This window comes from Ostrea edulis, chromosome 6 (assembly GCF_947568905.1).
Source record: "Ostrea edulis chromosome 6, xbOstEdul1.1, whole genome shotgun sequence".
In the NCBI taxonomy this organism is placed as follows: domain Eukaryota; kingdom Metazoa; phylum Mollusca; class Bivalvia; order Ostreida; family Ostreidae; genus Ostrea; species Ostrea edulis.
The window spans coordinates 16,253,880-16,266,687 of record NC_079169.1 but is presented as its reverse complement, the minus strand read 5'-3'; the positions used below and the strand labels follow the sequence as shown (position 1 = coordinate 16,266,687).

Below are 12,808 nucleotides of genomic sequence, written 5' to 3'. Positions count from 1 at the left end.
CGTCTTCTAAAACTGAAATCAACACGGAGGCGTCTATCAAAACTATTAAATCAACACGGGGGCGTCTAACAAAACTATTAAATCAACACGGGAGCGTCTATCAAAACTATTAAATCAACACGGAGGCGTCTTCTAAAACCGAAATCAACACGGAGGCGTTTATCAAAACTATTAAATCAACATGGAGGCGTCTATCAAAACTATTAAATCAACACGGGTGCATCTATCAAAACTATTAAATCAACACGGGGGCGTCTATCAAAACTGTTAAATCAACACGGGGGCATCTATCAAAACTATTAAATCAACACGAAGGCGTCTATCAAAACTATTAAATCAAAACAGAGGCGTCTTCTAAAACTGAAATCAACACGGAGGCGTCTTCTAAAACCGAAATCAACACGGAGGCGTCTATCAAACCTATTAAATCAACACGGAGGCGTCTATCAAAACTATTAAATCAACACGGGGGCGTCTTCTAAAACTGAAATCAACACGGAGGCGTCTATCAAAACTATTAAAAAAACACGGAGGCGTCTATCAAAACTATTAAATCAACACGGGGGCGTCTTCTAAAACTGAAATCAACACGGAGGCGTCTATCAAAACAGTTAAATCAACACGGAGGCGTCTATCAAAACTGTTAAATCAGCATGGAGGCGTGTTTTAAAACTGAAATAAACACGGAGGCGTCTTCTAAAACCAAAATCAACACGGAGGCGTCTTCTAAAACCGAAATCAACACGGAGGCGTTTATCAAAACTGTTAAATCAACACGGAGGCGTCTTCTAAATCTGAAATCAACACGGACGCGTCTTCTAAAACTGAAATCAACACGGAAGCGTCTATCAAAACAGTTAAATCAACACGGAGGCGTCTTCTAAATCTGAAATCAACGCTGAGGCGTCTTTTAAAACTGAAGTCAACACTGCGGCATCTATTAAAACTGTTAATCAACACGGAGGCGTTTTCTAAAACTGAAATCAACACGGAGGCGTCTACTAAAAGTGTAACATTAACACGGAAGCGTCTAATAAAACTGTAACATTTACACGTACAGTGGCGTCTACTAAAACTGTGACATCAACACGGAGGCGTCTATTAGAAATGTAACATTAACACGGAGGCGTCTATTAAAACTGTAACATTAACACGGAGGCGTCTATTAAAACTGTGACATCAACACGGAGGCGTCTACTAAATTTTTGAAATTAACACGGAGGCGTCTACTAAAACTGTTACATCAACACGGAGGCGTCTATTAGAAATGTAACATTAACACGGAGGCGTCTATTAAAAACTGTAACATTAACACGGAGGCGTCTATTAAAACTGTAACAATAACACGGAGGCGTCTATTAAAACTGTGACATCAACACGGAGGCGTCTACTAAATTCTTGAAATTAACACGGAGGCGTCTACTAAAACTGTTACGTTAACACGGAGGCGTCTATTAATACTGTGACGTTAACACGGAGGCGTCTACTAAAACTGTGAAATTTAAACGTACAGTGGCGTCTACTAAAACTGTGAAATGTACACGTACATAGGCGTCTACTAAATTCGTGAAATTAACACGGAGGCATTTACTTAAACCGTGAAATCAACACTGAGGCGTCTACTAAAACTTTAACATTAACACGGAGATGTCTAGGCCCTACTAAATTCGTGAAATCAACACGGAGGCGTCTATTATAACTGTGACATCAACACAGAGGCGTCTACTAAATTCGTGAAATTAACACGGGGGAGTCTACTAAAACTGTTATGTTAACACGGAGACGTCGGACACTACTAGGCCTATTACAGAAGTAGCATATTACTCGTTCAACAAAACACTCAGCAGCTCAATCAGCTCGTCGGATATTTCCTTTAAGGAGAAAACAGAGCGTCTGGTTGCACGAGACTAATAGTGAACAAGAGAGACTTAGATCAGAAGTTAGCTCGTTTAATTTTATGGAAAAAGATTTTTTATTCTCCAGTGGCGAATTTAAGGTAAATCGTGGTATCTTGTTTAGAAAAGTGTACTATATGATAAAAGATGCAATGATTTCTTCACTCCTGGAGAAATAAATGACAAAATCTTTTGATTTCTCGAATAACTTCATTTGGAGAACTTTAATCCCCCCCCCCCCCAAATTTGTGTCAGTTTATTAATTTAACCTTAGAAATAATAAAAAATAGTACAAATTAATTACTAAATTGGAGACATATTTCAAGCCCTATGAAATCTGTAAAACTCAGCAGCTTCCGGGGGCTTCAAGGCTTCAGACCCCCTGCCTCAGAAAGTGGTGCTCCCCGTAACCGCAATTCCTGGATCCGCCCCTGTTCTCCATGTATTGATTATCATTATGAGATCTTCACCTTTCATCATCAATCATCATCATCATCATCATCAACATCAACATCTGTATTTGTTATTTACAAATGTAACCAATATAGAAAATTACAATTGATTATGAATGATGTTTTTTTTTTTAATCATTCAAAATAATTTTGCAACGAATTAAATAAGATTTTTAAAACTTTGTTTTATAGTGGGGAAACATCATCGGATTCGGTATTCAGAAAATACATTTCGCGAGCGATATTTTTGTCGTCGGTCGTATGAGAAGGTGCTTTGGATAACATTTAATTTAAAACCAAAGTAAGAATATTTCAATATTTGACAAAATTTAGTTATTATTAAGTTTGTATCGATGGAATATTTGAGTGAAATCTACGAATTTAAGACGTATCAATGGATTTGTTTTGGTCGCCAAACGTGTTCTCTCTTGCCAACAAAGATGGCGGAGTATATATATATCCAAAGATAGCAATGATTCTTTGCCAAGTCATCTTTTGACTCGTGTATAAAGCTTGTTACTGTTAGAATAAAGGGTAATATTATGACTTAGTATGGAATTGTACTTTGATTATTGATATTTACTAATTCGTTGAAAGTCGGGTAACCCAATTTCTCATGAATTAGAATTAATAATTTAATTGGTAACTGGGTAAACCAAAGGTTAACGAACCTCTTTACAGCGGGACTTTAAGGTCTTACCATTATTAACACCAAGTAATTATCTGCTTCTGGTTGGATGTATTATTAGTACATTTTCCCCCTAGTGTTGAGGGACGAAAATAAATATCCATTTCATTCTTTATTTTTAGATGCCTATGATAAAGCTGCAGAGTTTGGAGGGAGAAGTGTTTGAGATAGATGTGGAGATTGCCAGACAATCAGTCACAATTAAAACTATGCTTGAAGGTAAAGTATGACGAAGAAACTTAATTTAAAGAGTATGTTCAATCATCTGGAAATACACATTTACCACTGGTGCCAAATTCACTCAAGTCATTGACCCCTGTCAATAAAAACTTGTAAATCTAGTATTATATTATAACTACAGTACATGTGTAATTTTTAAACAGTGAATGTTGGGGTTTTTATTACACAAATGAAGCATTTTGAATTATATATCAAAAACGGTGTGAATGGGAAAAGGAGGGGGGATATTGACAGAATTCTGTTGCCTTTATGCTTTTTGTATGTTGCCATGTATAGATAGCTAGGATTGGAGTTTGAATACTTGTCACATTTCTTCTCCTTCAACCTCGGATCAAGAAAAACTTTGCTCAGAATTAGGCAGTTCAAAATATATTTCGTATATCATAGACCGATATTACTGTGTATTGATTTGAAACAGTATTCAAGTGCAATGTGTATAATTGCCCAAAGACTTGTTGATTAACAAAATTCAACCGGTAAATTAACTCTCAGACCTATGGAGAACAAGTTTGTGGGTCTAAAACAAAAGCCTGGTTCAGTGAAAGTGTTCTGGTTATGCTAGATAGTCTGACTATAAACTTAAGAATTTTGTATCGGGTCTGAAACAAAAGCCTGGCTCAGTGAAAGTGTTCTGGTTATGCTAGATAGTCTGACTATAAACTTAAGAATTTTGTATCGGGTCTGAAACAAAAGCCTGGTTCAGTGAAAGTGTTCTGGTTATGCTAGATAGTCTGACTATAAACTTAAGAATTTTGTATCGGGTCTGAAACAAAAGCCTGGCTCAGTGAAAGTGTTCTGGTTATGCTAGATAGTCTCACTATAAACTTAAGAATTTTGTATCAGTAGATTTATCTCTGATTACATGTGCTTGATCGTAATTTGACACTACAGGATTACAATGTCATTTCTATGTTCCCTGTATAATTTCTTGGGAACATAATAACCCTCACTTTGTCTATCTGTCCATATATTTTCATTTGTTCAATGGGTTTCCAAAGTAGCTGTGAAGGTTGAATGATTTGTATGATATATTGAAATAGATCAATTCAAAAGTGGTAATATCTTTTATCAACTTAGTTGCAACAAAGTTAAGCTCTGACATCTGGATAGTAACATGTAGGTGATTTTTTGATCTGTGTTGCAGACCTGGGTGTTGAGGATGATGATGAGGAACCTGTCCCACTTCCCAATGTCAATGCAGCTATTCTCAGAAAAGTGATTGCATGGTGCACCTACCATAAAGATGACCCTCCTCCCCCAGAGGACGATGAGAACAAGGAGAAAAGAACAGATGACATCTGCTCCTGGGACGCAGAATTCCTGAAAGTGGACCAGGGCACGCTCTTTGAACTCATTCTTGTAAGTTATCATGTTTCATTTCTAGTATTGATATTGTTTTTAGTTTGACTTGATGATGTCATTACACAATGACAGATAATATAACAGTTGCCCACTCCAGAGTTCTTGAAAACTGTCAGTTTTATCTGTTTCACTGACAAAAACAGGAATGGCTGATATAAATTGTTTGCTTATCAGTTCAATTGTCCGACAAAAATTTTTTTTTAGCAGTGAAATTAATTCTGGAATGGGGAAAGCAGTTTCCACTCCACACTGGTTTTGACAAATACAATAAAAGTAAAACAAGTATGGCGACCTTGTGGCTGATGAAGTAAAATTTGTCAATGAAACACCTGAGTCTAAATGATAACAAGAAACGTGCAACAATATGAACAAAACCGTGGACCACACAAATCTTAAGAGCCATGGTCAACACTATGAGAATGCCAGAAATATGTCGAAAGGGGCACAGCATGCGTCATTTCTTGCAATAGCATTGCCAGACCAAACTTCAAAATTATTCCTTACAGCTTTTTCACAATTGTATCATTTAGTTTTATCATTTAGTAGTACAATTCTTAAAAGAAATCGTCAATATACCCCGAAATAAACTTGTGTTTTATCAGGATTTTTTCTAGGGTGACACCCCTTGACCATAAAACAACATATTCACTAGCTCATGAAAAAAATGGTTCCAACCTTAGAACAGGAGATGTATTTGATTTCTGATTTTTTTCTCTGTACATTATTCCAAAAACACTCACCATTCATTAATTCATCGTAGAGAATAATCCTTCAGGTTACTAGTGTAACTCCTTGAAGAAAAAACACATTGAAATAGTTAATTTATGAATAAATGAATTATTGAGACTTCATTTATATTCATCCCCCCCCCCCCCCCCCCCCCCCCTTCAAAGAAGAGGGGCATATTGGTTTGCACCTGTCGGTCGGTTGGTAGACCACATGTTGTCCGCTCAATATCTTGAGAACCATTCACTTGATGATAATGATATTTCATATGTGGGCCGGTTATGAGTAGAAGAGGACCCCTATTGTTTTTCAGGTCAAAGGTCAAGTGTCAATCTAGTCTGGATATAGGAATATAATGTCCGCTTAATATCTTGAGAACCCTTTGCTTGACAGACATCAAACTTGTCACACTGGTACATCCTAAGGAGTAGATGACCCCTATTGATTTTGAGGTCACATGGTCAAAGGTCAAGGGTCAAACTGGACATTGGAATATACTCTCCGCTCAATATCTTGAGAACCCTTTGCTTGACAGACATCAAACTTAGTACAGTGGTGTATATTCAGGAGAAGATGACTCCTATTGATTTTGAGGTCAAAGGTCAAGGGTCAAACTGGGCATAGTAATATACTGTCCACTTAATATCTTTGATAACCCTTTTGCTTGACAGACATCAAACTTAGTACACTGGTACATCTTCAGGAGAAGATGACCCATATTGATTTTGAGGTCAAAAGTCAATTGTTGAACTGGACATAGTAAGATATTGTCTCCTATATTTTAAGAATTATTTCCTTGATTGACACCAAACTTACACTGGTACAGCATAAGGAGTAGATGACCCCTATTGATTTTTAGGTCACATGGTCAATTCACTCTTGACATAAGAAGATATTTTCTGCTCAATATTTTGAATTGATGATACTACTATCGATTAAATGATGTGTGTGTATAACCCTTTTTCAATTTTGCATGAAATTACGGTTCAAGTTGCCCATATGGCGATTAGAAAATTTAGGAAATAAAGTTTGGGGCATTGTATAGGAATCATCATGTCCATCTGTCTGTCTGTTCTTCCCACTGTGTTTATGCAGGTAATAACTTGTAATAGAGAGACAACAGAGGCACAAAGGTCGTTTATAGACAGATGATTACTCAAGGTCACAAGTAAATAAAACAGTTGGAAAATATTTGTTTGGGCCATGAATTTGTATGGAAAGACAATTGAAGCTTATACATGTACTTGACAGAAAGGGTGCTTATGTTCTGACCTTGGCCTCAAGGTCATTTCAGCCATCCTTATTATCTATAGGAATGTCATAATTTCCTTTTCCTTTTTCAGGACATTTGGACAAGTTTGATATGACCCCATATAGATCAGAACAAATATTAAAGAGATGCAGTCATGAATTTCAAATATAAATTATTCCTTTCTTTGATTTCTTTCACATACCTAATTAAAAAATTATTTTCATCTATACAATATATAGGCAGCAAATTACTTGGATATTAAAGGACTGTTGGATGTGACCTGTAAAACTGTAGCAAATATGATCAAAGGAAAGTCCCCCGAAGAAATCAGGAAGACATTTAACATCAAGAATGACTTCACACCTGCAGAAGAAGAACAGGTACGGTGTAACATTCAAACTCAATAAGAAGAAAAACCAACAGGCAACAGAGGTGTGAACATAGTAAATGTTGGTGTTCATGTTCATAGCTGTTCAATCTGACAATATTATACCTCAGAATGTGTTTGCTATATAAATGTTAGGTGAATAGATTTGCTATTTCTTCTGGATAATGGTAGCCGTGAAATAGTTTCTAAACTATCTCACCCTAGGGAAATAGTCTCGAAACTATTTACCGGATGCTATATTTTCCAGCGTTTTCTTTTCTGTGACGTCAAAGTCTGATAACTCGAATTAGTTTTCCACTCGGATCACCTCGGTCGATTCCATCTAGGCTAATGACAAATGTTAGTTTACTTCACTTTGGTATGTCTGACACAAGTAAAGTCGACTTCAGTATGATAAAACACCTATTTACTGACTCTTCGGACAATAGCAAGTTTATTGTCCCCCTTGACAGCAACTATTTCCCTCGGCTGCGCCTCTGGAAATAGTTGTTGTCTTGGGGAACAATAAACTTGCTATTATCCCCATAGCCAGTAAATAGGTGTATAGTATTCATCTCTCCATACAGTTTAAGCCATTGTGAAGTATTGATAATTTTACTTTCGTAATATACATGTTTATTCCTGGATTATAAGAATTACACGTGTAGAATACACAGTTGAAACTGCATTGTTATACCCCCCAAACGAAGTTCTGGGGGGTAGGCCTATATAGGAATCACTCTGTCCGTCTGTCTGTCTGTGCAGATTCATGTCCGGGCCATAACTTCTTTGTTCTTTGACTTAAGCATACCATATTTGGCACACAGGTAGATCACCATGAGACGATGTGTCGAGTACCTTCATGACCTCTATATGACCTTGACCCTTGACATCAAGGTCAAAATTAAAGGTTTTTTACAATGGATTTGTGTCCGGGCCATAACTTCTTTGTTCTTTGACATAGGCATACCATATTTGACACATGAGTGTATCACCATGAGACGATGTGTCATGTACCTTCATGACCTCCATATGACCTTGACCACAAGGTCAAAATTAAAGGTTTTTTACAATGGATTCGTGTCAGGGCCATGACTTCTTTGTTCTTTGAAATAGGCATATCATATTTGACACATGAGTGTATCACCATGAGACGATGTGTCGAGTACCTTCATGACCTCTATATGACCTTGAACTTTGACCTCAAGGTCAAAATTGATTATAGGGTTTTGACATAGTCATACCATAAGACATGGGTGTATCACCATGAGACTATGTGTTATGTACATTCGTGACCTCTTTATGACCTTGACCTTTGATCTCAAGGTCAAAATTATAGGTTTATGCCATGGATTTGTGTTCGGACTATATCTTCCATTTTCTTCTACAAAGCCATACCATATTTTGACACTCAGGAAAGAGGTAATTTATACCTATTAACAACACCATTTGGGAGATTGGGGTAAGCTGGGGTATTCTTAGTGAGCATTGCTCACAGTACATCTTGTTGGAAATAAAAATTGCATGTGTAAACTACTGGACTGTTACTGTGAAACAGTTTGAATTTTTTTTTATTTGAAGAATAATTAATTAGATTTTATTTTATACCAAACATAGATAAGAATGAGACTTCCCCATTGTATGTTGATTATGCCCTTCCCTATGACGAGGGCTTTAATTGTTTGCTTTATGAGATAGCCTATGAATCTTTCTTGTGTACAGGGTCTATTTTTCTCTCTCTCAAAATGTTTTGTCTGGGAAATCATTTGTGAAACACATTTTGTCTGCTCTGTCTGAGAATTTCTAGTATATGCATTCAAGCTTTATGATGCTGCCCCAGGAGTGTGGCACCTATAGTATAATCTTGTTTCTTTAGCAATTCTTAAACAATAGCTTTGTTATCAAGAATGGAAGAACCCTATTGATTTTGGGGTGAAAGGTCAAGGTCACTACAGGACTTCATGCAAAAAACTTACATTTACTAATTGCTTACATTGGGGGGGGGGGGGGGGGGGGGGGGGGGTGCATACCTTACCAAGTCCTTGTTCAGGTTGTAGTGACTTCTTAGGATGTGATGAAAAGAAGTAGGTACAGTTTCTAAAGTCATTTGGCCCAAAATATTAATTATTTCACTTGGAGCTCAAACCCTGGCATTCAAATAAGGAATAGATTAGCAAACCCAAAATCTGCTCAGTTTGATTAGCAAAATGATTTGTGTCATATGACGAGAGCTAGAAGTTGACATAAAATTGCAAAAGTGTCATTTTCAATGAAAATATCCACAAATTCAGGTGGTTTTCCTATCAGAAAACATACAGTGCATGCGTCGAGCAAATTCATATTCAAGTATGTTTTTCATCCTAAAATAATACACAATATACATCATTTTCATTTTGCTCGACAAATGCGTACATCTTTTCCTGAGCAATAATCTGTATGACATTTGACAGTTTTCAGGCTTATTTTGAACAAAACGTAGGAAATTTCTTGTTCATGATGTCATAATGCTATCCAATTACGAATATCATTCTGATTTTGTTGACATAGTATACCTGGCATATATTTTACTTATTAAAACGCTGAATAAGGTTAATTTCAGACACATCTTATAGAGAAAATTTTTGGGGCCTTTTTATGTATACAATCGTACCTTGTTCTTTATAAAACTAACCTCAATTGCTTGTAAGGAAACCTTGTACAAAATGTTTTTTGGTATGGACAAATGCAATACATTCTCTAGTGTCTACATGACTTTTTAAAAATATGATGTTTTGCAGGTTCGAAAAGAAAATGAGTGGTGTGAAGAAAAGTAGACAGATGTATATGAAGATACTAATGCATTCTGTTTTGTGAGATGGACTCTCTGAAGGTCTACAACGGACATGTGAAGAACTCCAGTGATGTTTTAGGTGTAATGTTTACTAAATTAAGAGTGTTTATTAATCACCCTGACTGATAGTGGTGAAATTGTATATCATAATTTGTATTTATTTGTAATAATTTCTCTGTTTTAGTGTTGTTAGTGTGTTTTTTCCCCCTTTATCCAGTCTTTTTCGCTCGGGTGAAAAATGCACAGAAATTTCTCCTTGTACTTGTCTATTAAGAACAAATATACATTCTTCTCAACTCTTGTATGTATTTGTTGCATTGAAAAAATTCAGCGAGTACATTAAGGCACAGTACTGTATGTTAAAGGCTTTTGTGTTTGAAAAGATACCCAGTATTGCCATAATAAACTTTCCACATATACAATACTGATGTTATGTCCATAGGAAAATAATTTATTCATGGGTACTTCTCATCAAAGTGGATCCAATTATGACTATAAGGTGATGATGACGAATGATTTAGTAATTAGCTGATTTTACCAGTATAATTCTTAAAGGATTAATTTAGTTACAATTTCATGGAGTTTTTTTTTTTTTAAGAAGTTAAATTTTTATCACCTCAAATGTAATATTCTTTTTTCCAACAATAATGCAAGAATATTTCAAAGTTATTGCCAAGGAAAGGTTTCTTAGGAACGATCAAGGTCTTAGGGATTAGCAGTTTGGTTTGATTGATTTTTGATTGGCATATGTCTTGGGATAATGTTCCGCTCATTTTGACATCAGGTGTAAGTATCATACCAAAATGAAACCCAAGTTTTGTACATCTACTACTGACTTATACCAAGACAGTGAGGTTCTTAAGTGTTGAACAGGTTTAAAGGTCTCATTCAAATGACCCGTGGCATCTGATGATCTGATTTTGTATGGGAGAAGTACATGTCTTGCTCCACTAGATAGGGATAATAAACGGATATTCAATCAGTCAAATATTCTTTCATGTCACTGATGTTTGAATAAAAAATAATCTAATATTGGATGAAATGGTGTTGACTATATATGATATCGGATGAAATGGTGTTGACTATATATGATATCGGATGAAGTGGTGTTGACTATATATGATATCGGATGAAGTGGTGTTGACTATATATGATATCGGATGAAATGGTGTTGACTATATATGATATCGGATGAAATGGTGTTGACTATATATGATATCGGATGAAATGGTGTTGACTATATATGATCTGTTATTTGAAAATGTGTATACATCCGTTACTGGCTACTTTAGAACGAAGTCTGTATTTTGAATTTAGTCAGCCATTCAAATATTCATGTTATTGTACCCAACGTAAAATGGATGTAACATACCATGGCTTATTTAAATCTGCAAATATATAGCGTAGTGCATGCAGAATGTAAAATGAAATCGGGACTTCCAAGTCTAGTATCTAAAATTCTCCGAACACAAGGCCCACAGGCCTAATCAGTCACCTGAGTATTAGTTGGAAGTATCACAAGCCCCAAGGGCTACGGAATCTGTGATATAATTCCTGTTCTGCATATTTAAGATAAATTCTAATCTTCAGCAGCAGTATAAAACAAGATGTGTACTTTTACACAAATGCCCTAGAGAGTGCCCATACTGATGAAAGACTTTACACTGACTTTTCGGACCCACCCAAGAGTTGAAATCCTGGGATTGTGAAATCCACAAGGTTGGTACATCCCTTTCTGTTTTTAGCTCACCTGAACCGAAGGTTCAAGTGAGCTATTCTGATCACATTTTGTCTGGCGTCTGTCTGTCTGTAAACTTTTCACATTTTCGACTTCTTCTCCAGAACCACTGGGCCAATTTCAACCTAACTTGGCCAAAAGCATCCTTGGGTGAAGGGCTTTCAAGTTTGTTCAAATGAAGGGCCATGTCCCTTTCAAAGGGGAGATAATCACAAAAATGCAAAAATAGGGTGGGGTCATTTAAAAATCTTCTCAAGAACCACTGGGTCAGAAGAGCTGAAATTTACCTGAAAGCTTCCTGACATATTGCAGATTCAAGTTTGTTCAAATCATGGCCCCCGGTGGTAGGATGGGGCCACAAGGGGGGATCAAAGTTTTGCACACAAATATATAGGGAAAAACTTTAAAAATCTTCAGAACCACTAAGCCAGAAAAGCTGAGATTTACATGAAAGCTTCCTGACATAATGCAGATTCAAGTTTGTTCAAATCATGGGCCCCTGGGGTTGGATGGGGCCACAATAGGGGATCAAAGTTACATACAAATATATAGGAAAAATCTTTAAAAATCTTCTTCTCAAGAACCACTAAGCCAGAAAAGCTGATTTTTACATGAAAACTTTCTGATATAGTGCAAATTCAAGTTTGTTCAAATCATGGCCCCCGGGGATAAGATGGGGCACCAAGGGGGGGGGGGGTCAAAGTTTTACACACAAATATATAGGGAAAAACTTTAAAAATCTTCTTCTCAAGAACCACTAAGCCAGAAAAGCTGATTTTTACATGAAAACTTTCTGATATAGTGCAAATTCAAGTTTGTTCAAATCATGGCCCCCGGGGATAAGATGGGGCACCAAGGGGGGGGGGATCAAAGTTTTACACACAAATATATAGGGAAAAACTTTAAAAATCTTCTTCTCAAGAACCACTAAGCCAGAAAAGCTGATTTTTACATGAAAACTTTCTGACATAGTGCAGATTCAAGTTTGTTCAAATCATGGCCCCCGGGGATAAGATGGGGCCCCAAGGGGGGATCAAAGTTTTACACACAAATATATAGGGAAAAACTTTATAAAAATCTTCTTCTCAAGAACCACTAAGCCAGAAAAGCTGAGATTTACATGAAAGCTTCCTGACATAGTGCAGATTCAAGTTTGTTCAAATCATGGGCTCCGGGGGTTGGATGGGGCTACAATAGGGGATCAAAGTTTTACATACAAATATATAGGAAAAATCTTCTCAAGAACCACTGAGCCAGA

General features: G+C 36.5%; 1 protein-coding gene across 1 annotated transcript; it reads left to right on the top strand.

Annotated features, from left to right (window-relative positions):
• The first annotated feature begins 2,539 nt into the window (after nt 1-2,539).
• Nucleotides 2,540-10,849, top strand: LOC125646819 (S-phase kinase-associated protein 1). Its single transcript, XM_048873364.2, has 5 exons — nt 2,540-2,648; nt 3,158-3,254; nt 4,420-4,634; nt 6,855-6,995; nt 9,760-10,849. Exons 2-5 carry the CDS (start codon nt 3,158-3,160, stop codon nt 9,793-9,795), a joined length of 489 nt encoding a protein of 162 aa, XP_048729321.1. The 5' UTR covers nt 2,540-2,648; the 3' UTR covers nt 9,796-10,849.
• Nucleotides 10,850-12,808: the final 1,959 nt, after the last annotated feature.